General features: G+C 41.9%; 1 protein-coding gene across 5 annotated transcripts in view; it reads right to left on the minus strand.

Moving 5' to 3' along the window:
• Nucleotides 1-27,235, minus strand: part of LOC115046209 (membrane-associated guanylate kinase, WW and PDZ domain-containing protein 1-like) — an 81,078-nt gene that overhangs the window by 32,580 nt on the left and 21,263 nt on the right. For 4 of the 5 annotated variants that reach the window (XM_029506434.1, XM_029506432.1, XM_029506433.1 and 1 more), the window contains exons 2-3: nt 22,003-22,119; nt 1,542-1,661 (exon numbers count right to left, since the gene is read on the minus strand). In XM_029506434.1, the coding sequence (XP_029362294.1) occupies nt 1,542-1,661; nt 22,003-22,119 (237 nt within the window). Of the gene's footprint in view, nt 1-1,541; nt 1,662-14,480; nt 14,629-22,002; nt 22,120-27,235 lie in introns of those variants that run through there. The other variant, XM_029506435.1, reaches the window with a different exon arrangement.

Consider the following 27,235-nt stretch of genomic DNA (forward strand, 5'->3'; position numbering starts at 1 on the left):
ATTTATTGTGTACACTTTACAAATGCATTTCCCAAGATGTCAACCAATTTTTTAACATCCCTGAATGATTTCACCTCCCCTATTTCTTCTGGCAGCTACATACCGTGAGCTAGCTTATTTATATGTGAAAAGATACAAACGTAACGAAACAACTTGAATGATGAAATGATGAGATCTGTTTATATAGTGTTATTCATACATCCAAACTAAATGTATTCATAAATCACTAACCCGCTCTTCCCCTGGCCGTCTGGATGGCCACAGGCTCCTGTGGGCAGGTATTTGACATTGTCTGCATGAAAGAGTGAACCGTGCCAACACACGGCAGAACCTGTGCCAAGCAGATTAATGTCGCAGCACTCTCTACCAGCCCCATGCCACAATCGCACACGCAGACAAATCTGACTTAGCCTTGCACAACATACATCCTCACAAAGACACAATGCATAAACATACACCCAGCCACACATAAGTACATGTTGACACATAGGTTTGTGTCATTTCCATTGGCGGACAAAGTACACAGCTCCAGTACTTGAGTCGAAGCGCAGATCCTCCTGGTCAAATGTCACTCCAATAAAAGTGAAAGGCGCTAAGTTAAACCATGACTTGAGTAAAAGTACAGGAGCACTTGCTTTAAAAAATATTTAAGGATTCAAAATACTTCCTCTGCATCTCTCTCCTCTCCTCCTAGTCTACTGCTCAAACTGGAAGAAGTTTTTGTTCAGCTTTGGAAGAAGCTGGTTTGCAAAGTTCTGTGAGGTATTTCTTCCCCGTCTTGGAGTGAAGCTGCACCCAGCTGCTCTAAAAAGCCTTTCACAGGCGGGAACTGCGTTTAGCTTTGGAGACAGGTTGGACACAGCTGGGAAAGGGAGCCGACATGCCAAATCCAAACTTAAAACAATACGAATCACTCTTTAGGTCGGTGAGTTCAGGCATAGAGTCCAGGTATGGCTAGGGATGATCAGGGAGAGCAGGAGTAGCTTTGTCTCCATTGCCTGCAGAAGCCACCTTTTTCTCTCCTGCTTGAATGTTATCTGCGAGCTCAACGCCCTAACTGAGTGGGGCATGCGCAAGGTACAGCGATGACCACACCACTTGAACACAAGAGATGCGCATGAACGGAGTTTATGGCCTTCTCTAACGCAAATGTAAGTATTTCGTAGAAATTTAGTGGCGTCAAAAGCACAAAGTTTCCAAAAAAAATAAATCTCTCAAGTAAAGTACAAATCCTCAAAAACTGTACATTTACTTTGTCACTGTCCACCACTGGTCATTCCTGAGTCTTAGTGCTGCATGACATTGTCCTCATCAGAGGGAGAGAGGCAGATGTGGAGTGACCTGCTGTCTCCTGGATGCATCTCCCTCCATCAGTCTAATCAGAATCAACTGTGTGGACGCTCACACGGGCTGCCCACACGGAGGAAAAAATGAAATGTTGATTGCTGCTAGGCCTTTCCTCTCTGTGGTGAATCTGAACAACCGCGTCCTCAGGAATCGCATGGAATGTCAGCTACGATCATTATCTTCTTCATCCTCACCTTCATATGTTCCGATTTCCAGTAGTGTGCCGCTCTCTTCAAGTTCTAGGAACTCCTCCACGGATAGGAAGTTGTAATCCACCCCAGGGACCTCGCCGTCTCGAGGGGCCCGGGTTGTACCTGAGGAAAAAACACATAAACAAATAATGTTTACGTGGCTGCTGTTAACTTCTTAAAATTCAAGCCAGGGTGGACTGAAGAGGAAATCGGATTATTTGCAGTCTTTCTTTTGCCCGCATGACAAGTCACTCAATAATCGCCTCTCACAGCTACCTCACTGAAAGGCTGTCATTTGCGTTAAAATGCAACCGACATCGCAGCGTTCAGTCCACTCTTTTCAGATAGAGAGCGTTCATGGGAAAGCTTTCGACAGAAGGAAATGAGCGAGATCTGAAATCAAGAGAGTGCAAGTGTAACTCAGCTATTGGAAGTACAGTGAGTTGTGAGTGGCTCAGAATATCGTGTCAGGAAATTAAATGGAGGCTCACATCTCGAGCTCGCTCCCCTGCCTCATGGGAAACTACTACCTGCTGAGTCAAAAGATAAAATAAAAGGTCACCTTTAGGGAATACACCAGTACCAGTTATTAATCCGTCCACTTCTTCATAGCGAGCCTGGAATTCCATTGACATAAAATTATTATAGTCGTATTACTTAAGCTGGTATTAAAAATGCATTGTTGCTGTTACGACTGCAATGCTGTATAGCTACACTTACTGCATTCTTGGGTATTGTTAGGTTTAACGATAGTATAATAAAAGCTTTTCAGTCAGAGACAACATAAACCAGGACTTATCCATGTTGTGAAACCCGAGAAGACATGAAACACAATGTATGAGACACAATTCTGAAAGAATTGCATATTAGAGGTCTGTAGCAACACTTTGGTTTCAAAATCTCTTTAAAGGTAAACCATCATTATTATTTTCCTTGCTGGCATTACTGCCCTGAGCCTGATCTCCCTTTGGAGTTAATGATTAGTGGTCTGCGGTGTTTTACTTTGTAGTGAGAGCACTTTGTAGGAGGAAGCCGACACCAGACAATAGAGAGAAGAGCTATTGTGTGGCACTTTTCACAGGAGACGGGATGAGATGACAGGCCAGATGGTTGCCGGAAGTTGTAGCCCATCTGTGAACAGCGTATATGTACTCACATGCATATGAATGGAATGAACTCACATGCTCTTTTTAAGCAAGGTAGACTTAACTACAGCACAGGCAGCAATGTGAACCGCTCTACAGCGCACAACACATCTTATAACTATCTCATAGCAAGACTAAAGCTGTGAGAACTGCTTTCGTCAGGAGTCTTGTGTTCAACTACTTTGTAACTTTGTGAAAGCAACGATCTGACATCTGGTGCATAACCATTTAGATGTCAGATCTGTGGAAAAACTTTGCAAACCCCAATGCACATGAAGTCCTCTTCAAAAAAAAAATAAGCTCAAATCTAAGGGGAAACCTGAACACAATCAGGACTGGATGAAAAATAAACACGAGACCAATTAAAATCCGTTCAGAGCTACTACAATTTGGATCGGGTCTGACGGAGTGAGAGGACCAACACCAGCAGGAGCAGCAGCACAGTTCGTAAGAAGCCACAATGGAAGGAGAGCTCTTACTCTTTTCCCCCTTCACTAATAATTAATAATATAAACCAAGACTATAAATAAAATGTGTTATTAGTATTATCACTATTGATCACTGTACTGATATATGCTGGAGCATCATAGCTTCCATTAACACTCTTGTTGTTGTTATTACCAGAGCTGTCTCAATCCTTCTATCACAGCCCGACCAGTACAGGCAGATGGCTTAGTCTGGTTCTGTTTGAGGTCTCTGCCTCTTCCTTGCTGTTGTTGCCAAGCACTTGCCCTTGGTGGTAATTGCCGGGTCTCTGTAAATAATTTCATCAAACAGGTCTAGGCCTGTTCTACTTGGAAAGTGCACTGAGACAAGTTCTTTTGTGAACTGGCACTATGGCCAGTGAATTCATAACTACACTGTAACAGCATATGTGAAGTTATAGAAACTAAAATATATTGATTTGCTTATGTGTCCCAGTTTCTCTGCTCTGGTGATTTGTGAAGTTCTTACCCCCCCCCACCCCTCCATATTTAACCGCCGTGATCAGAGCTGATCCATTTGGATCCACTTGCTTATTGCACATATGGAAACAGAGATGAACTGCCCAACACTGACCTGATTAGACAGTAATATTTGGACCCAGTGCCACTCTGTGGACCTGTGGTGACCTCTATATGAATGCCTTCCAGGAGAGACAGGCAGATAATGTGATTCAGGGAGGAAAAATTAATGGCTGGACTCAATTTCATGGCGCCCCATACAAAAGTTGCATCTGAGATATTTAACACAAAATCGTAAATGTCAACCTTATTGTGGTACTGGGGGGGGGAGGCTCAAATTCACTACCCTCTATCTGCACAAAATGACACCTCAACTGATTCAGTACTCGTTGAGACCTAGCACATAAAAGAAGCAAAGTTTATCTCACTTCAAATACTTTAACATCATCACTGTGCTCTATCTGTTTTTGACAGACAGCCCATTCTTCCATGTTTGCAGTGTTTACCTGCTCTTCACGAATATGCAAGCGCTCTCCATCCCTCCGGGCACGTCCAGCCCACAAACACCTGATAATACTAAGAAAGCCTTCACAGTCCTGCACCTTCACTTCCCTGCACAGGCAACACTGATCCTCTTCATCACTTCCCCTCGCTGCCATTTTAAAAATGATACTCTAGACAAATTGATAAGGAGGCAATTTAGCTGACAAGACATTGTGCTCATTTTGTGAGCAACAAAGCGAGAGCCTCACATGGAGTGTAAGAAAAATAACTGGCAGAAAAGCAAAGTGGTGGTTTGTATGCAGCCCAGTGGACTGAAATAAGATGAAAGTGAAGCTGTCTGGGAGTTTGAGTCATAGGACTGGGTGGTCAGCGGGTGGGAGATGTTTCAGAGGCTGCTGTGTTCTAAAGATGCCTTTTACGGAGAAGGGAATAGAGCTGTTATTCCAGACTGGGTCTACCAGAGGATGACTAATTCTAGTGTTCCCATATTACTGAGTATTGAAGACTGAATACTGCATTATTCAGCCTCAGTTACGTCATCAGAACATCTAAGTATAAAACAACTTTGATAAATATTTTTTTCTTTTAACCCTCATGAGCGGCACAACGTCATTTTTAAAAAAAAAACCTGACAGTCTGAGCTTCTGGGTTACGCAACTTGGTCTTCTGTTTGCACTTTCCTTCTCTGTCGTTTCTTGCATAATATAAGGGCAACATTTTCAGTGCAGTATAAGATGCAGAGTCAGAATCAGACTCGTCTTTAATGGCCAAGTTTGGGCAGACAAACAGTCTTCAGACTTCAGTCTAACCATGTGAGCGTTTTTACATGGGAAACATATATACAAGGAAATATGTACACAAGAAGATGAAAGTGAAAATACAAAATAAGAGGGACAAGAGGGAGAGACAAGAATAAAATATAAAAAACATAATATTTTCAAATATAAAATATATGACATCATTCGTGCCGCATGAACAATGACACGATTGCCATTGGAGTTTTATACACAAACAAGAAAGCCCAACAAGTTCAGTTTGTGTTTCAGGATCAACGAGACAACAAGACAACGAGCTGGGACTCCACAAATCTTCAGAAATATTTTTGTATGAACACTGTGGCCTTTCAAGGAAACACAAATATTACTATCACACACTGCCCTGTATGACACAGTCCTTCCACTGTGGATACTGGAGACACAGTGGAACAACGGCGACGATTTGACTTCTTATTCTACTACATTCTTGCATTTTCGGCTGTTTAATCAATAATGGTCCAATTGATGAAGCGAACAAATCATTGAGAGGGACTATAACCTTATTAAATAAACCAGAAGATAGCTCAACACATAGAGTCTAAATACTCTCATTGTACAAGACAGTGATGTCACATGCTGCCAGTTTGTATAGTGTCTATTTTCTCTGCCCAGACAAATGACTGGGCGATAACTTGGCTCTGATTAACTAACCTCCACTGGCAGGAATCAATGGGCTCATTGTTTCACGGTGAGAAATCGGCCTGTGCATGCATGAATGGAAAAACGAAACACAAGTAAATTTGATCAAATTTAAAATGCCACCAACTCCAGCAGAGAGTAATCCTTGTTTTCAAGGTATGAGCTTTCAAAAAGAGGGTGCACAGGGTGGGAATGATGACAGTGACGGCTACAGATACATGTAATTCATTACAAAAACACAAACCACTATTTAAGAATAGCATCTTTCTGTCACTGCCAGAGAACTTGTCATGTAACTAGTTCCCGCATAGCTTTTCCTGTTCACTTTAAGATCCCAATATCTCCAAATAACCCTAAAAATCGTAACTGAAATATTTTTTTGACGGACTTAACATCAGCATTTTTCTTTTCTTTTTTTTTTAATTATTATTATCATTTTTTAAATGTGGTGGAATTAAGATGCCTGTGTTCTTCTGTCTGCTTCTGTTTCACCTTCAAAAAAATTGAATGTGACAGGCCAGGGCCTGTTTCCACAGGCATCAGATATGCTCCAGAGGAGTCCCTTCTGCACACTGCATTTCAAGTTTGATAGTGTCAGTGGGTATGATTATTCAAAAAAGGAGAAGAGACAAATTTGTCAGTGGTTTTACTGATGACATTTTAATTCAGCACTAACATTTGCCTGGATGTTGCTATATTGGAGTTATATTGCAGAAAAGACGCTGCACAAGGAGGCCAATCCATTTTCCTAATAGTGGCTCAGAACTGAATTGTTTTAATTCAAATTTTTTTTATTGGATGTAAGAAATGAATATATACCAAAGTGTCTATTTCTTTGCCAGACTCTGAAGCGTCGCCTTTTTTGATTTGATATGTATTCTGTCATTTCAGTCAGAGAAAATAAAACAACAAAACAAAGCAAAGAAAGCAAACTACAGGTATCAAAAAATAATATAATATATATAATTATATAACAGTGATGGGCTTAAGTCTTTGTCTTTCTGACAGGTGGTTACTACCAGAAAGGCTTCATTCACATCTAAAAGAGGATACTAAAATCCAAACAGCAGCTCCTTTTTCATAAATCTGAGAGAGCTGATATGAGGGTGCAGTTGTCTTTTAACAGCAAAATATTTGCATTTGGTAAAAACCTTGAGAGAGGTATTTTACAGAATTTTTTCGGTCTGTGTTTTGCATTTTTAGTATTGCCAGTTGTACACAAACAAGAAGTGAACTACATTCACCTGGGAGTGCATTTGAGGCTCTTTAGGCCTCACAGCGCAGGAAAAGAAAATCATCACAATAACTGGCTCTTTCAAAGGCATTCTTCAACCTTTGCACAAATTGAGATCCTTTTAGTGAAGCTACAGCATACATATCTACAGCTACACTTGCAACTTCATGAGACGTTTCAGACACAGAAAAGCTAAAGTCACCATCTCGGCACGTTCACGTACTATGTTAGCATTCAAGCAGTTGCTAATGGTGATGATAGTGGTGGCTGGAAAGTTAAAGATTCGTAAAAACTATTGAAATTCATTCTTAGGCCCTGCGTTTGAAGATTCCACGTCAATCCATCTAGTAGATGGATGGATGGCGGAGTTACTGACCTACAGATGGACTCTGTGACGCCCAGTACCACACTGCCAGGATGGCGAAGGAATATAACAGAAAATAACAGTGCTGCTGTGATTTAAACTAGACATTATGCCACGTGATGTGTTTACCAAACAGAATGGTAAATAATAATCATTAAAGCAGTTTGACTTTTTATTGTACTGTACTGTAGTGTGTATCATTGTGCCATTATATACCGTGACATATATTTCTACTGTTAGAGATTCTGCTAAAAATCAAATCTGCCTTTAATCCCTCTAGTTGCATTAGGCTGTCGGGGGCAATGTTACTAGTCAGCTGGAATGCATCCATAATATGGCTTTCCAAAGGAAAGATAAAAAGACAGCATTATGCCTCCAGCTCATCTTTGTCGCCTTTTACCTTTTATTGTGCCGTGAATACATTTTATATTACTATACGCCGAGCATAGTTTATAAGCAGCTTGTGTGCCTCCCACCATTGTCCTTTTTCCTGCTGCCCATGCTCTGATTCTCACCATTAAGCTTATACCTCCTCCTCTGTTTTCGTCTTCATTTCCCTCCACAAGGAAAGTTTCTCTATTTTCGTCTCCCTGTTTCTGAAAATATTGATAGGTTGCAGTGGGTGGACACAGCGGTAGTCACAGAGCATGATAAGGTATCAAGCAAAGCACGGATATTTATGTGCTACTTTGGGAGTTTAAAAACACACAACAGTCACGTCACTCAGCAGTGTGGCAGATCTAGTCTGCACCCAAATGGGGCACGAGGGGAGGATGCTCAACGCTGTTGTGGCAGTGGGCATCTACCAAGTGGTGGAAAATGACTCGGTAAGAAAAACAGAGAAAGTGAAAGAAGATGAAAGTGGGACAAACACATGACACACAACACAAAAAACAATCAACTAATGGGCACGCGAAATCCCTGGCACACCAAACAGCTCACTCTTTATTCCTCATTATCACCTCTTGCCATCTGACACCACGGGAGAAGCCAAATACAGACACACACCTGCGCACAGTAGTGGGTTTTTTTTTTTTTTTTTTGTGTGTGTGGGCTTTTTTGTTTCATAGCATGCACTCCTCATCCTAGTTCTCCTCACATCTCCACTTTCGTCTTGTCTGGGCATCATGTTATAGAGCGAGTAGCATCTTGATCTTTTTCTCAGGGAGGAAGCTGAATGTGGGCGTACATGTGTGTGCGACAGAGAGAGAGGAATTGATCTAAGCACCGCTAAAAGGATAAAGGAGTCGAGGCAAGCCTGTCCTCGCCTCCGTCACATCATCAACATTGTCTGTCACTGTACCACTGAATTACCCAAAGCTGTGTCTGCGATGTGACGATAAATGTGACTGTCTGTTTGTTTTTATCTGTTTTGGGCTGTAGCTAAACTTTATTTGCATTCACGATTCACCAAAAAAAAAAAAAAAAAAAAAAAATCACTTCACTGTTACAATATCTAACACATCAAAACAAACAAACAAGCATGAGATTTTATTTAAATGTATAATGAAGAAATGCAACTAAGTTTCCCATTTGAGAAGCTTGGGACAGTTCCGCTTGCTATGGATTTATCGATGCAAAATTGTGGCAGATTTATTTTCTATTTATCAGTATACCAATTAAATCACTTATCACTGCAGCTGTAATCTTTTTAGATAATTATTAAACATCTTGAGTGTAGACCAGCCATAACTAGTCATTTCAAAACACTCAGTCCAAGCAAATTATATGGACCGTTCAAGACACTGAAGTAAGAATTAAGAGATTCATATAAAAAAAAGAAGTTTGGGATTAATTATTAATAAAAATAATGCATGCAAATGCAATCACTCGGCTTACTTTTCACCCGCTGTAGTCTGTTCCACATTTAGCTACAGTGTGCATATGGCATGAAATTTACAGTGAACCGCAAACGGTTGCTGGTGTGAGCATCCAGTCTGGCACAGCCTCAGACTCACGATCTGAAGTACAGATAGAGAGGGGAAGGAGAGTGTAAACACATATATGGAGTGTGCGCTATAAATAGCAGGTTGTAGAAGCCAGTTTCTGTCCTCACTGGCAGTTCACAAAAAGCTCCAGAGCATTGGACATGCATCCCTGAAGTGGCCTGTTTGAGCTATGACCCACATCATCCTGTCTCTTAATACTGGGCCACTCACTCAGTCACTGCTTCTGAACATGCCTCATAAACTGAAGGAGCATCCAAGCTGTCCGAAAGTTGTTTTTTTTGTTTGTTTTTTTTAAATCACCTTACAGTAAGTTTTCTGTGCATGTGAATCAGGATGATGATGATGAAAATACGAACTGGTAATCTGCAATCTGTTATTTGGAAGAGCCGCCCTTTTCAGCTCTGCCATGGTCAGGCTGTCGTGGAGAATACCAAAGGGGTTGGAGGAAGATAAATATCACAGGAAGAGACCAACTTGAATTGCAGTGTAGCAGCATCATCTCTAAGTGATGTGCCACAAAGAGCAGCAAAACATACTGATAAGGCTGATGTTGGCCTTTATCTCTGTGCAACAACTACGACTGGAGGGCGTCTCTTAACTACACGATGACGATGAACACAGATAATGATTGATGTGTATAGACTCCTTGGTTTCAATTTGGGGTGAAATCACTAACAGTTGCATAAAGAACATGTACAGTGAATACAAACCATCTCAAAGCCGTCAGAATATTCATGATATAGAAGACACTTCACACTGTGAATGAGCTAGAATATTAGTGGCAAACATTCAGAGGTATTTTATTATCGAGCCTCATAGAGAAGCAGAGTCCAAGGCCATCTGGCTACTGAATCTTTTACAATGCACAAGTCTCATCTTTCACTGTTTTGGCAGCCTTAAACTCATATTTTCCTTCTTATATTGCTCCATATTATTTGCTATTCTATCCTCACAAATACAGACACTCAAATAAGTATGCCACTAAGGTCAAGGAAAAAATATAAATGTGGTTTTACTTGGCTGGAAATGCTAAACACTGTACTCTACTGTATGCCATAAAAAGAAAGACACATATTTTTTACATGAAATAGAGCTGCACTGCAGACATTTCTGCTAGCTGTGCGAGTCTATACAAAGATGGAAGCTGTTATTTGGAGGCTGACTAAATATTTCATTCATGTGGCCGAGTGAATGTTTGCATTGTCTAAAAGCGTCCTGAGTCGGTCACGTGTAACATCGTGTACCAAACATGAGTGGAAATATGAAATACATTCAAAAGTCCAAAGTTGAAACCACACTGTATTTATACTGGTGATTTTCACCTTTGCTAACTCTGAGGATAAAATCATGGGAAGGCTGGATGGTTGGGTCTCTGACTTCATGGTTTCACGAGTAGAGACATGTTTCTGTCATGTGTGATAATCTTGATGATCCTTGGATTTTTCTAAAGTTCCACCATTGTGTCAAAATTTAAGTTGTTGCCATAGTTTGGTTTGGGGTTAAGCAGCCTCCTAGGTGATGACTAAGCCATCAGCCTCAGATCTAATTCATTCTTGACAATAAGGTTATGTTAGCATACTAACACGCTAAAATGGCAAACATTAATCCAGATAAACACAGACATATTACCATAGTCTGTGTGTGTTTGCAAATGTGTGTTGCCCCTTAGATAGCGTCACTGAGACCGAGGTCCAGGTCAGCTAGCATGGCTGCAGACTCCCAGTCTACTATACAGGTTTTATATTAACATAAGTGGCATTGATTATCAGCTCAAAAAGGTACAAATTAACAGTCCAGTGTATTTACTTCATCTATGGGATGTGGCAAGTTGTTGTTTTTTTTCCACATATTTTTCACATATAAGTAACTACTTTGCAGGTAAAGCAGCAACGGGACAAACATTAATCCTAACTTGAACTTTATGTTTATTATTAATACCCAGCTAAAAAAAAAAAAAAACCCAAAACAAAAAAAAAAAAACAAAACCCTGAGTCACACAGACAGATGTCTGCAGACTTCATTTCAGTATTAGTACACCCAGTGGATTGCCTTCTGACATTACATAGTCACTTAACGGCACTGGATTACTATTATTTGCAATTTGGAACATGATTCACAAGCTGAAAATGAAACCATGCTCATATCATTTTAAATAGTTCGAAGAGCTCATGTTTTGCAGAAGCTGCCAAGTGGAAATAAAGTGTTGTTAGAAGTGGATCTTTTCTTTTCCAGGGGAGCCATGCAATAAGCCTCTCCGCTGCTGCTGTTGTTGTTGTTGTTGTTGTTGTTGTTTTTTTGTGTGTGTTGTGCCAATGAACAGACAGAAAAGTGAAATAAGGCTAATATTTATAAAGCTAATGGTAATATCTGCTTCTCCACACTCAACAGTCTCTCTGTTGATGTCCTGTTCTGACCTCTGGTTTAATTTGGTTCACGATACCTGAGGCCAACACAACTTGAACTCAGTTCCGTCTACACTCACATGACCCCAGATCAGTTCAGATCGTCACAGTCAGTGATAAGATGCTTATGAACATCTCCTTAAAAACTGTTTCTGCATAAAAAAAAAAAAACTGTTCCACAACTGTCCCACACACTTCTGTCCCTACAACTACAAACGCACACACACACACACACAACTCCAGGTGAGAAAACATCCTCATGCATAGACACAATAGACCGTGTGGCTGACGGCACTCTGGTGACATTTGATACCCTCAAACGCCTTCCTGCTGTTGATGGTCTGAGGTGCTTCCACTCATTGTCTAACACAGACATACACACACTCGTAGACACACACAGAGGCACAGGCACACCAGATCTGGCAAACATCTGCTGTTTTTAACCCCTGCTGGTTATGAGTGTAAGCGTGACAGGAGGGCGGGTCGCTCACACACACAAGAGCGGAGCAACTTCTAACTGACCTGAATGAGATGGGCCTGATAGTGGGATTATAAAGAGAGCAAGGTCATCGTTTTCTCAACAAATACATTTGAATGCTTCAATAGTATAATTAATTAAGTAACAGTGACGGATCATGTCACATTAAACTTTATGCTTTCTCGTTGACAAACGAACGACACTTCAGCTAACGCTAGCAACTCTCTGCTCGGCAGCTTTGACAGCCGCAGCCAGAGCATAAATTGAGACATGTTTCCAGGATAAACACATGCACCGTGTGGCCAGAGAAGTGTGTGTTATGAAAACAGAGGCTGGGCGATGACGTGAGGAGAAATTACGTACATATCTCAGAGCAGACGGAGGAGAGGAGGGGCAGGGAAAGCAAACAGTCACAGAGGGAGTTAGCAGGGAACTCTCCTGGGCCTCTAAGCCAATTACTGGAGCAGCATTGATTGAGGCAGCACTTTAAGGCCTCATCTACACAAGTAGTCCCTTAATACACTGGTCAGATGATGGGAGTGTCTCAACCACAAACTATGAGCAGATGACCAACCGCATCCATTACAGTGACAGTGAGGCAACTCTTTTGACGCTGCTAATAGGACAAATACGCACACAGTATTTGGTCTAGACAGTGGTTAAACATATTTTTTATGTGTCACTCCATCTTCATGCTTTATTGGCTAGAAATGAAATACTGCTGATGTGGACAGGTACTGGACGAGTGTCTTCAGTCCTGATGATCTGACCCGTAGAGCAAGGTGAGTATTACATCCTGAGTGCCGCGGCTATGTTCAATCAGCACTTCCATCCCCCATTAAAGGGATTGCTGGCCTATAATGATTTATGAAGGGGAACAGAGTGAGAATCAATGTAACAGAGGCCCTCAGATTAATGATTAAGCAAATAGCAGTCCCACTCCAGATCGTATCAGAGGCCAAGGTGCTGCTAAAAGCATGCCATGCTGTTGTAGGTTCAATTAACTAGGATGAGGTTGGAGAAGCGTCACCAAAAGGGCTTCATTCCTTCCTCTCGCCGCCCACAGTCAAACTCATGGAAAACCATGCACACATCAACACAACAGCAATAAAAACTCATTATAAAGCAGAGAAGATTTTTTGACAAGCATTCCTACTGTATATTTTCTTTTTGCCACCCGAGTGTCATCGACATATTTTTTTGATTTTACCATATCAAACTGATTCAATTTTCTTAATATGCAGGGATGTTCTCAAAAATGCTTACAACAGTTCAGTTCAGAGAACAAAAATATTCTTTTCAGGGTAAAAAAAAAAAAAGTACCAAACCCAATGACTGAATGAATAAGATGAAGCTTGGTGTTTTTGCTTGAAAGGAAATGTAATTGAAATTGAAACAATTCAAATAGTTCAAATTAATCAATTAATCAGTTAATCAATCCACTCTTTGCATCAGCTTTATTTCTGTTAACATTTAAAACTGTTACATATACATATATATATATATATATATATATATATATATATATATATATATAAAACAACCCAGCATTTATTTAAAAAAAAGGGTAGCGCTCATGATCAAAAGCCTCAGTGTTAGTGTATTCTTTTTTTTCCCTTTAATATGAAGAGCCAGTTCCTCGCTGTGTTTGTTTGAATAAAGGGATGATGGAGTTACCCATTAAAGAGGAGCGGGACAGAGGACACAGAGGGAGAGAGAGGCTGGACTCACAATACTGCTGCTGCCCAACACAACAGGCCATTCTTTCAGCTCGCGCCACAACACTCCTCACAGCTGAGTCCCAGCCGCTATTCTCCTGCTGTTCTCCCAGCTCCCTCCCCACCTCTCCCCTTTCAATATGGGGGAGAAGAATGGGGAGGGTTGTTTGGGGGGGGGGGCTGAGAATGAATAGGCAGGCACACACTATCTGAAGCATCATTAGCTGGAAATCTTGTAAATGTACACAAAAGATGGTCAGGGTTTTGTTTGTCTTTCACTTCTTAGAAAGCGTTGTTTTTTGGAGGGAGCCAGGTGTAATAAAGAGAAAAGGAGCAGAGAGGAGAGAGCCGGTGCATGAGGATGGGTGACTCAAAGAAGTAAGAATGAAGGGAAAGGGGAAAGAAAAAGATTAGGGAGAAGATGTGGCAGCATTAGCCAATGGAGAAAAACAGATAATAATGTCTTCTAATAGCAGGCGAGTGTCAACAGATTAGTGTTTAGATTAGTGATCTGTGTGCACATATGCACACAGAACCGCCATCATCAGAGACAAACGGCACTAAACATCACAGCTCATCAATTTCATACAACGGATCTGCACCAGCACTGATTCCCACAGACTCTCTGAAACAGAAAATCCACCTGCCTCTGTCTGTATTCGCCTGTTCTCCCCACCCACATCTCTCGCCATCTAATCCCGGAAGCCAAGGCATCACTCCCAGGAGATGAAGCAAATGTCACAGAATTACCTCTACACCAGCACCACTACTGACGCCGCCGCCGCCGCCGCCGCTGCCGCTGCCGCTTTCCTCTCCCCACTGTTATTCCACAGAAATATTCAGAGGGATAAATCCAAGCAGGCTGAATTCCAGTCTCCCTCTTCCATCCAAACCCTCCATGGATCATCCAGTTGTCTGTGAGTGACTGAGTGAGTGAGTGAGTGCAACCTCACAGATTTCGAGCTCATTCAGGCAGGCAGCTAGCAGGCAGCTGCTATTTTTCTTCAAAGCTTCACAAGCAGAGCAAATTAGAGGTCCAGCCCAGCTTAGGGGCTAAGCCAATGTGAGCTATTCACACTACAGTTCCTGTCTGAGGCCAATGGCTGCAGCCCCACATCCCCCACATGCTCCCGCCCACTGCCTGCCTCCCTCCCTCCCTCCCTCTCTCTCTTTCCTCTGTCTTTCTCTTCTTCAATGCCCCTTGCTATCTTAGCCATAAATATACTCTTGACATTACCTAACACATGGTCCCTCCTGATAAACAGTTAGCTTCGTTCAGCTCTTGTAGCTGAGAAAACCTCTTCAGGGGTCAACGCTGGGTTGAATAACTACGTATGAGGGCAAGCAGGACAAGAACGTGGTTAAGTATTCAAGATGTACACGGAGATAGGCGAGAAATACTAAATAATCTAGTGTAAAAGGTAAAAAAAATAAAAATAAAAGGTGTAAATATGACAATTCACGACCATTGTTCTTTGTCTGGGATTAATACAGATACAGATTTGGTTGTTGTGCTTTGAGCGGAGTAGAAAAGTGGGCCTGGATTTGGTTAGAAATGCGGAAGATTAAAAGCTCACTGACAGACCAATGGGAAGCTTGTACCTGGCAGCGCAGGCCTATACCTGCATGGACACGGACTCCTGCCCTGGAAACTTGACCACAAAAAACCGGGAGCTGCCCTCAAGGGAGAGCACTGCAGCTTTCAGTTTGGAGTCAGATACTCCAATTTCAGCCACACGTCCTCATTAGAAACAAATGAATGAAGTGGCTTGAATGGAGTCCTGAAATGAATCAACAAGAATTTGTCATACCATATTTTCTACCCTAATGTAGTGATCCTGTTCACCTTTGCTAGCAGATGGCAGGCCACTTTAGTTAGCAATAACAATGTGAGTTAGCATTTGTTCGTCAGGAAGAGTTGAAGGAACAGGTTGGGCATGTTTGGTTGGATTTAGACAAAGCTAGATCAGCAACGATTTGGGTTCAAACTTGCTTGCGTTTCCCTTTCAAATGCTCACTTATCAGTAAAATATAATAAAGCTCGATCTATATCTGATAACTCGTCATTCTGCAGATTAAATGGCTGAATTTTTCTTCTTGAGGGGCCTCTTTCAGATTTCACATTAAACACTTTGTTGGAGATCAATAGAGCACATCAGTACCACCCTTATGCATTTACACTAAATACGAAAATAAAGTAAACCTTAGACTAAGTGAAGCTACTCTGCTCCAACTTCAAATATAGTGCACACACTAATTCTAGTGAATTGAGTATTTGTAACGATTCTGACAACCTTAGACGGGAGGAGCTTGCGCAAAGATTATCTAACCATGACAATACAGAACAGTAAAGCATCATGTGGACTCAGATATCAGTAGAAAAGTCAAAGCATATCTGATTCTTAATCCGGCGTCATCACACTCAACGCTTAGAGGCATCGAGGCTTGCGCAGGAACTCCAGTAATGTATGCTAGCTGGCTACCACAGCGGAGCCATGTCCAAATCATCACAAGACGCTCACACACAGATCTCTCTTGTACGAGACTTTGTGATCATAACAGAGAGCCATTGTTCAGTCAGGGAATTACTGCACTTCATTTCTCTGACCTAAAAAAAAAAAAAAAAAAAGGACTACCATTATCTAAATCCACTGACAACAACAAACTTAGACACTGTAGCTCATTCAAATATAATTGTCACTTGAAAACAGTGACAAGAAAATTCATCAACAATGCTGAGCTCCCTTTTTGTTCCATGTGGGGAAACAGGGCGGTCAGTTTGGACAATCATCACTGTGGTCTAAGCACTCACCAATAACCACACAGAAAGACTCACACGAAAAATCTCTGCAGCTGTGGGACAAGACAGAAGCTCATTGCCCAAAGATTACTTTAAAGAGGCAAAAGTGAATCGGGGCGGATCATGTCAACAATCCTAACATCATAACTTGAGTATTCACAAGATCAAAGGCCCGGTGTCTTACACAAATTTGGGCATGAACAAAGTAACCTGAATAAGTAGCTTGAATAACAAGAACATTATGACGAGCTACACTTGACATTCATGATCACAGTGGCTGCTCATTGGGACTGATTAAGTTAATGTAAGAATGGGCTCAGGGTACAGCTTGTTCTAAACTGCAGGTGCAGAAACAGACACAGTGGTTGTGTTGTTGTATTGGTTTCTTCTAAGGTACAACAAGATGCCTTTGAGTAGGGCCAGAAGGGGATTGTCAATAACAAAAATGGCATCAGACATCACCTTTCACCCAGCTGCCAATGGCGCTGATGATAACAGCAGGAAGGCCTGTATATAGTATGTGTTTCATTTTACTAATGACAAATGATGCTGGCTGAAGCACCTGAATACATCAAAACATGCACTAAATGCAAATTTGTGTCTCTCTCTCTCTCTCTCTCTCTCTCTCACACACACACACACGGTCATCACCTGTCTTCGTATATCATTACTATGCAAAAACCCATATTTGCCCAGCTTCCTCAATTAGCTCTGAGGCCGTCGTTTTCCCATTCCTTCTTGTCTCCTGAACAAATCGTGTGTTAACGTAGCCGATATTTGGTCACATGAACAAAATCTGAACCATGTGCATCTGAAAAGGAGGCAAACAGAAGCTGGGGCCCACTCATCCGTTACAAGAATGAATGGCCATCATTAGCATGAGGCTCCCTGGCAGCACCCTGCAATGCAGCGACACACACAATGGCGAGTGCCACACTTCCCCCTGCCGTTCCCCCAGAGAGGCCCTTTTGTTTGAGCAGCATCTGGACCTGACCTCCATGCATTCGAGGCTGATGACCCCCCCACCCCCCCCCCCACCACCCCTCCCCATAACAGCCTCACCCGGCCCGCTCCACCCACCCTCGTTCCCTTCTCAGCTCCTCGCTTCTTCTCCTCTCATATCTACCCTAACCCCCTCTTAAAAACCTGCCCTGCCTCTACAGCAACCTCCCCATTCTCCCACACCCCATCCCCTTCTTCCTCCCCTCTCCTCTCCTCTCCCACAGCCTGTGTGCTCCTAACACATAGATACCCCTCTTCCTCTCCTAACTGAAGGCAGCCATCTCTTGCTTCTTGAGAAGAAGGTCTGTATACTAGTGGGCCTTACACAAAGCCTGCAGGGTGAATTAGAAAACCAAAGAGGAAAAAGCACCAGGGCTACTGGCCATCTGTCCCTCTGGGTTGGACGTGCCTGATCCGTGTGTGCCTGCCCCCCTATTTCCCTCACATAATTCCCACCCCTACCCCCACCTTCCCTGATTCCCTTAGCCTATATACACAGCATCAACCACACACACAAACACACACATACACACACACACTGCCATGCATACATCACAGGCTTTGGATGGCGGATGGCAGAGAGAGTGGATAAAAAAAAAGGAGAGAATGAGGACAGAATAAGGAGCTGCCACTTGCCTGGATGCAGAGCAAGCCTGGAGTCAGCAAATCAAGCTGTAATCCCTTTCTTTGTGTGAGCGGCAAACAGAGAAATTTGTCTCCAACAATGATTTCCCCGAGATCGGCAGTGGAGTGGAAAACAAGGAAGCAAGGGAGTGAAGGACAGTGAGAAGGGGAGGGAGTCGGAGAGAGGGAGAGAGAGAGAGAGAGAGAAAGAGCAAGAGGAGATGGAGGTTGAGAGCAGCAGCGGCAGGGAGACAGTGAGAGCAGCTAGAGTGTGACAGAGAGAGACAGAGGAAGGCAGCAGCCACTGCCAAGCCACAGGGACGCTGACACTCACTGGAGGATTTGAAGTGAGGAGAGAACGAGGGGAGAGGGAGAGGGAGAAGGAGAGGGCACAGGAGGGGGAGATCAGGTGGGGGGAGGGAGGATTGGTCCGCTCTGTGGCTCAAACGCTGGGATAACGCAGAGATAACCCTCATCCCAAAGCAGCAGCTGTAGATGTGAGAGAGAAATGAATCCCACGAGAGAGCGACTTCTCTATCAACTGTGACATTTGCCGCACATGATAACAATGGCCATCTGTAGAAGCAGAGCTACGAAGGAGAAGGGAGTAGGGTGGGCTGATTGGAAGAGGAGGGGGCTTAAGCATTCACACATTCACACACATGCCCGAAAGAAGAAAAAAAAAAAAAAAAAAAAAAATCCCACCTCAGCCAGTGGTGGAGGAACAGGCACCTGTTCGAGTCAAACATGAGGACAGAGGGAAACACATGTGCTCAGGGGAGGGGGAGGAGACACAAGAGACGCATAGACAAAGGAAACAGAGGGTTGAGAAGTGTGGCTTCTATTTGCCTGCTTTTGTCATTCTGCCATGTCATGCCAAGAAAATATTTGCATGTGTGTGAGAGGGAGAGACACAATGAAAAGAGGCGTCAGCGATAGTAGGTCGGCAAGAAAAAGGAGAGGAGGGTTAAACCGTATAAACATTTCAGGGTCAGACTGACCTGCGCTGAGGCCCATGCAGTTTTCTTTTTAAAGTCATTACTAGAGAAAATATTGGGCAAAGAACGCAATCAAATCATTCACCCATCATATAGGTAACATTGTGTAAAAGTGACTATTAAGCGTCACACAATGTCAGTCATGATGTATTTTATTGTGGTCGAAGCCCAAAACCAAGAATTTGTCTTAATGTTTTATCCGAGCCAAGGATGGATATATATCCATGTCCTAGGAAAAGCACATCGCTGAATGACATGTTCTTTCATCTCCATGAATGTGGGCACTGTAGTTTATTTTAAGTCAGTCCCACATATACCTTCCTGCTTCTGTAAACACTCATTTTTGCGTCAACTTCACTCTGGAAAAAGAAGAAGAAGGGAAAAAAAAAAAAGAAAAAAAAAAGTTCTCAACAGATTCACTGCTGACTCATGTTTGAGTAAAGTTGAAGTGCTGTTTTAGAAAATGACTCAGGTTACTGAAACAGGTTAAATTATATTCTTGGATACTGGTGACATTTAAATCCTTTGAAAGACTCAGTGACATGAACACTGCGTGTAAAGTGCTGAGAGATTAATTAACATTGTTGTTGTGTTAAGATTTGTTGAAAATAAGAAAATTTGAATAACTTTTAATGATTTATCACTGCAACCACGGTGTGTGCAGAGTCCATTATGCCACCATTTAATGAGCTTATCAAGACACATCGGAGCCTCCCCCCCCCCCCCCCCCCCCTCGAGATTCCAACCAGAAATAAGAAATAGTTTCAACTAATGAATAATTTGGGGAAGTTCTTCCTGCAAGGATGAGTTCTGTGTCACACATTGTCTTGCTTTATGCAGCAAAGAAAGTGAAAATTACTCTGTGAACCTTTTTGTTTTGTCTCCATTTCAGCTGTGTTCAGGTATTTCACGAGGCTCAAACATTTCTGCCGTGCTTTGTTTTTTTGAAATCCCGTACCATTAACAGTTGAGTTTTTGCTTATGACCAAGAGCTAATGTAGCTCTATTACGGCTTTTCCTGCACACAAGGATGTTTGTCATTACTTTCTTGTCAGCGAATTACTCAAAATCATTGCACTTCATTGCAGCCACAGCAAAGCACAGTGAAGCAGAAAAGATCTGAAAATAATGAGATGCGTTTCTGTTGAGATGAACGGAAAGAAAACTGGAGTAAAACTTCTGGAGCTGGACATTGTTCTTTGTCTCTGTGATCTCTAAATGTTTATGGTCCTACTTTGATTCCTGCTGTACAAAAAATCATTTGAAGCAGACTGAAGTCTTCATATTTACAATCTAATGACTTACACCTGTCTGCAGATGATGATGTCTTCAAATATCTTCTACTTCTGTTTATCCTTTTCCAGCAATTACTGAGCAACAGATGCGTGCTGGCTCAAGGATTATTCTGTTTCAGTTAAAGACGACTCAAAGGGATGCGACTTTATCTTTCAGACAATAATGTCTAATTCAACATCCCTTTTCCAAGGTTTCTGGCATCTGAAAGGTATTTCAATTATTTTAATACATTTTTTGACCCAAAGGGGTTTGAAAATATCCATTAATTCCTTTATTATTTTGATATCATCATCATCAGAAGCCCGTAGATACCTCCATATATAATTTTTTTTATTTTTTTTTATTTTAAATTTTTTTGTCAATGTTCAACTTTAATATCATTACTGTCTATCCTCTGCACACAGAGGTCTCCTCATCCTCCTGTGATGTCTGCGAGAGCCCAACATGTTCATCACATAATCAGGCGGGAATCTATTTTCAATATATCAGAACATCATAATCCCAGGCAGGGCACCGGGGGAGGCTCACAGAAGCGGATTTACCGGTCACATGGCTGAGTGCAAGACAGGCAGCCAGAGACTGAGAGGCAGAGAATGAAAAAGCAAAGAACAACAGAGAAAAAAAAGAGACGGGGGGTATATTATACGCCGATCTAGTCAAAGTGCCACATTTTATTAAGGAGCACTGCAACGCAAACACATGCAAACCACCACATGCAGGCACGCAACCACACACGGGGAGGTGGTGTTTAATGGGAACGATGATCCCTTTCTTGGCTGATTAAATCATGTCTATGCATATGTGTGATAATCAAAACAATTCCTTGGGGAGATGCACACACAGACACACAAAAGACACGCATGGACACACACACAGACACACATATTCTCTTTCCTTTGCTCCCTTGTCACTTCCTCAGTAGATCCACTTTGCTGTTTTGATAAAGCGCACAAAGCCTCAAGCTATCTGGTCATCACAACTCACAAAAGGTTTAAGAAAGAAAGACGAAAAAAAAAAAAAAAGGCCACAAACATCACATGAGTACAGTAGGAAAATGAACTAAAAAGTGCTGGACTGTGTCACCAAAGCCCACATCAAACTATTTGTGATGTAACCAAGTCCAGCTGTTGAGTCTGGCACTGTGTTGGGTGCTTGGCCAGTCTTTTCGTATGTTTCACAGCTATGGGAGACAGCTGCAATAACATTGCTTTGGTGCGGTCAAGGCATGAGCAGCTTTAATGAGCAGTGATACATAACAAACACCAGCGAGACAGCTTGGAAAATGCATGTTTGTTTCTGTTTCTCATTTGTCAGAGTCAGAGATGGTGACATAATGAGATGGACATAAAGTGTAACAGAATAATTTACGAGTGAGTGAAAGGTAAGAATGAGATTCAAAGGAGATGAAAAAAATAAGAAAGAAGCCAAAAAGAAGTGGGTCATCGTGGCAAAGATGAGGAAATGATGCTAAAGAGAGTTGAAGACAGCACTCTTAAGCCTGATGTCCTCATTTCAGCATCCAGCCTAACACTATCACAATATCTTTACTCACAAGGCACAGCATGACGATACAGATTGGCTCGGATCGTCTTCTGCAGCTCGTGGTCGGGTGAAGATTTTTGAAACCTCAAGCTCAGGTAATGCCTCAGGTCCTTGTTGAGCTTGTGACCTGGAACAGAAGACAGACAGAGGCAGCTCAGGTAAACAAATCTCAATGTTTAAAAAAAAAACAAAACAAACAAACAACAAAAAAAAAAAAAAAAGTCAGCAATACTAGCAGCTCCATTCATAGTAGTGGTTCGAATGCTAATTTACTGGCAAGCGAGAACTAATGATATGCAGGAAACACTGGTGATTGGCAACACTCAAAAATACTGCAGCTGTCTGACTACTAACAAGTCTCCAGCCACGCTAGAGGCTACACGTCAGCTTAATTTCACTAAGAGTCAGAAACATCAGCCTGTTGGTCAGCCTAGGGGATAAATTAGTGAGTCAGCAAAGCTAAAAGAATTGCCACTCGGGGGGCCTCAAAATAAAAACCTCCTCTCCACAAAGTTTCATGGCAAGCCAATGAATCGTTTTTGATACTTTTCAGTCTGGACAAAATTCAGGAATGAACTCAGAGCCTGATAGAGTGGCACGGCCATCTTTAGAACCAGTGGCCCAGCATTACTAAACAGCACCATCTGAAACATGAAACACAAAGAACACTCACAGGATCTAATTTCAAAAAAATGCATCTATTTTGTGACATGCCAATTCCAAAGAAATAAATCAAACCCTGTGAGAGGGGAGAAACGCATATGTACTGTACCAGGCTGGTACATTTAGAGAGAAATATGGAGACTGAGGCTGGTTTGGGTAATTGATAAAAAGAGTCTGATTGGCTAAAACGCCCAGGCCTACTCTGAATCTGCCCAATCAGAGGTACTGATGCTGCTGGCTGAATTTGAAGAGAGCTCAGGCACTCACAAAGGGGCCAGATGGTCAGAGCTTGCTCTCACGCCAGGGTCTCATTTAGGACCATTTAATGATCTCCAAATATATCATCCATGTCTGGGAGAGCTGGCAAGCACTTGTTAGAGGAGGTGCCATGGCCTCCTGTTGCCCCCCCCAGGCCACAGCAGAAGCTCTCCTGGCTCTGTGCTCCATAATGACAGGGACAGTGTGTTTATTGGAATTATGGGATGGTCCTATTAAAAGTAAAAGGGCAGGTTGAGCATCTTTATCGCCTGTGCTCCGATGTATTGTAAAGCTAGACAAATAAAAGATCACCTTGTTAGGATACAGTTTCAGGTGGGATTTGATCAAATTGTTCATTGTTCAGATTTGTTTAAAAGTGGGCCCAGCTCTGTGATACAGGCCTCCACCCACACCTCCTTCAGCAGCTTTTTTAGATCAGGAGGTGGAGGATGAAGGGGAAATGAATAACGCAGACTTCAACTATACTCTTTAGAAGTGGCCCATGTTCTGCTTTGACATTTCAGAAGCAGAGGAAAGAGGGGCAATGCCTTTTATCTTTGATTCGATCTTAATGTGTGTAAAATAATATAATATAATAATGTATCGCAAGCTTTGATAAGTTGTCAGAAATCAGTGAACTTCAAAACCAGCTGTCCTGGTTCTGTCTGAGGGTTCCAACTATTTGTATGCAGCACTATTTCTTGGCTGCGAATATTCAAGTTAAGATGAACTAATTTCTAGGTTGCGACTATGTTTGTTAAGATAAATTATCCAGTCGCTAGCTTTGGTTTCAGATTTACTGTGGAGACATAAGAGTGGGATGAATCATCTCATGTAACTCAGAGAGGAAATAAATGAACTAATTTGATAAATGAAGAAATCACGTTTCTTAAAGGTTAGAGTTGAGATTTTAGCGTACAAATCTTAATGAGTAAGGCAGGACAGGGGCAGGAAGTGCTACTAAGGGACTAGGAAACGCAGATAGACCAGAGTAGCAGCTGAGGAAGTAAAAATGTTTCAGGGTGTGGCCCTTTGGTCATATCGTCATCCAGAACTACAATGACACATGACATTTAAACCAACTGGTCTCAACATAAATCCAGAGAAACTATCTATTCAGAATTAGTCCCATTGATACATTTGTCACTCAGAAATTTGAAACACAGTGCTCAGGTGAGCTAATATTATCGTTATCACGAATCCGAGTATTTTCTTGCCAGAAGTGGAGACGCTAGTTGGTACTCCTTTTCTGTATTTTTCCGCTCCTCTACACAAACGCAAACACACGCACGCACACACACACACACACACACTCTCTATGTAATTCTGTGCAAGCAAAGCACAGTCAGGTAATTGTTACCTAGCAACCAGCCAGTGCTGACGACCATCATTACAGTCCCTGCTAGGCAAGCAGCAGTCAGACTGTAAAAGGGAAAACAGATACAACAGCACACAACACACACACACACTCTTGTTTTTGTTTGTTTGTTTGTTTGTTTGTTTTTTTTAACCACACATGTTCAATTGGTATATGTTCCGCTTTTCATTTTCCAAGTCTGTGATGGTTGATTTATATAAACAGTACCTACTCAGAAATAAAATATGATTGGACATTAGTGTTTGCCTTTATTGCCGTGCCAGTTCTTCGCCTGAGATGAGGACTGTTGTCAGGAACAACCCCCTCCTGAGGGTATTTGGAGCTAGCAAAGGGTGGGCTGCCCAGGTGTCCTGGCCAATCAGAAAGAAAGTCATCATCCATCCAATATTTATGAGGATTAAAGTCTGGTGGATCAGAGATTACAATCACACCGCTGTGGCTGTATGTGTCTGTGTGTACAGTTCATACACTGTTTACTTTGCTTCTCCCTGGATTTTGTATCACACTGTTTCCCTAAACAAATAAGCAGATGCTACACACAATACATATATATATATATATATGTATATACTGATATTTATATAGCTTGATAAAATAAATTCCCGTTCCAGTCAGAGCAAATTCGTGATTTGATGTGATGCATTTAGGTATGTCACAGTCTGATAGATTTTCACTACAGAAAAAGAGAGCCAACAGAAAATGTAAAGTGGTATTTTCAATTTAGTAGAAACGTTACTTTTACTAGCATTTCTTTAATGAAATCTTAGCCTCTTAGGGGTAAAACAATAGTGTTTTTTCCTTGTCACATTTGGTGGGGTTTCTCTGCAGCACGTAACAAAAACTGGGTCTAAATAAAGAGAAAACAGGAGATATCTCCTGGTAGAAAACAGCTCTATGGTTTTCCACAGATTTTCAAACAATAAGCATGGTGGATTGTTCAATTCACCATGCACAGAGAATGGAGATCTTTGCATTCGGTAAGATACAGGCTATTGTTGCTGGGAATGTGCTGGCCATTCTTATACAGTATCTGATAATCCACAGCTGTGTCTTTTTCAAACATAGTCTGGACAACGGGTATTTTCAGATTTACAATTTTCACCAGGCGCATATTTTCTTTGAATACATGGAGAGCAACTGTGCTACTGAGCTACTGTGACAGTGAGAGTACACCCCAGAGCAGACAGACATCAATCGCATCATGAGCATATTAACATTAACAAGTCCTTCAATTAACGCTTGAATTTTTTTCTGACAATAAAGCAACTTGTGGTTGCAAGTACCACAAAGTGTGGATATATATATATATATAAAAAAAAACATTTTATTTAAAAAGAAATAAATAATACATACATATACCATGGTAGTTCCAAAAAAAAAATCCATAAAAACAGTTGCTAGGTAGGGATAACCTTAAGCCTAAACCTCTTCAGGTCTATAGACTCTGCTCTGCCTTCAGCGTGTCCAGCATGGCTCTGCTACAGGATAAGCTTTCCTTGCTGAACATGGCTGGTGCAGGTGGATCACAGCTGAGGCATCCTGTTATTTCTGCTCCTCTCCTTCTTAACCATCAGGTGCAATTCTAGCCATCAATCTAAGGTCCTGAAATCTGCGGATGACACCCCCCCTCATGGGGCCCATTGGGGGAGGAAGCGTCATGCTTACAGGTTGTCTGATGATCTGGTGAAAACATAGCACCATTCTAAAGTAGATGGAGATGGAGTAGTAGACCTTAAGAGGAGCCCAGTAAGTCACCCTGCGTGACTCCCATTTGGACACATTTGAGTGTGTCTGCTTCCTGGGTGCCACTGTCACTCAAGCGGATTCATCAAGAAAGCCGGGCTAAGGATGAGCTTCCTGTGTCAGATAAAGAGGTTCAGCCAAGAGACACCATGACGATGCACCTCTACACCGCATTCATTGAGTCCATCACCACCTGGCTCATTGCTGCCACTGCCAAGGACAAGAGCAGACAGCAGGGAATCATTTGCTCTGCTGAGAAGGTGATTGGCTGCAGTCTGCCATCCCTCCAAGACCTGCACACTTCCAGGTGAGCCAGGAAGATTAAGATTGACCCCTCTCACCCTATACATAAACTGTTGGGTCATTCCCAGTTGGCACGAGGTTCCAGTCCAGGACCGAAAGCTCATGACATAAAAAAGTTTTTCTTTTTTATATTTGGCTTCTTTCAATGTCATTGTTCTAAAAAAAAAAAAAAAAAAAAAAAAAGCTATATGGTAAAAATCTGATTCAGAAATAGTTTATGCATTTGCGGCGCAAAACACATTTCTGGTTTTGATTTTGTCATGAACCAAATGGACAAATTATAATGTTGATCTCATAATGAAATTGTAGTAGACGTTTTCCCTTTAATGATCTCCAGACACTGTTTGATATGTTCATTACCCGGCTGCATCAAAAAGTTATTCAAAGTTACGCTATTCTCTCTGTCAGTGAAACGAAGTGACATCAGTCTGTCTCTGGAGGATAAGATGGATCATTGGAGAGCTCGGAGAGAAAATATCCTTGATTCTTCTAACAATGAAATGTTTCTATCAGGGAAAACCTGAGGCAGCAAAGACATTAGCATGATCAGAGCGGTTTCTGGGCTGCTGTAGAGCCGACCATTAGAAGACTGTGTGACAGAGATCGGTGCTTCTCAGCCCTACATGAGGCAGAGTGGAGATGTGTGTGGACGTGAGGCTCCTGTCTTCTTACAAATAGATAGATAGAGAGAGAGAAAGAGAGAGAGATGGGTTTAACCCAAATAAGAGTGGATTATAAACATCCTCTATGCCTCCAGTCAGCATTACATAACCTTAAATCTAGTTATGCATCCCTGTCTCATTTTGGGACTGGGAGGAGAGTGGGGGTACGTTCTCAAACATCTTAGGAGATGGTGATTCACCCATTTTCATTTATATTCATGTGGGCATGAAAAGAG

Source organism: Echeneis naucrates, chromosome 7, assembly GCF_900963305.1.
Source record: "Echeneis naucrates chromosome 7, fEcheNa1.1, whole genome shotgun sequence".
Lineage (NCBI taxonomy): Eukaryota > Metazoa > Chordata > Actinopteri > Carangiformes > Echeneidae > Echeneis > Echeneis naucrates.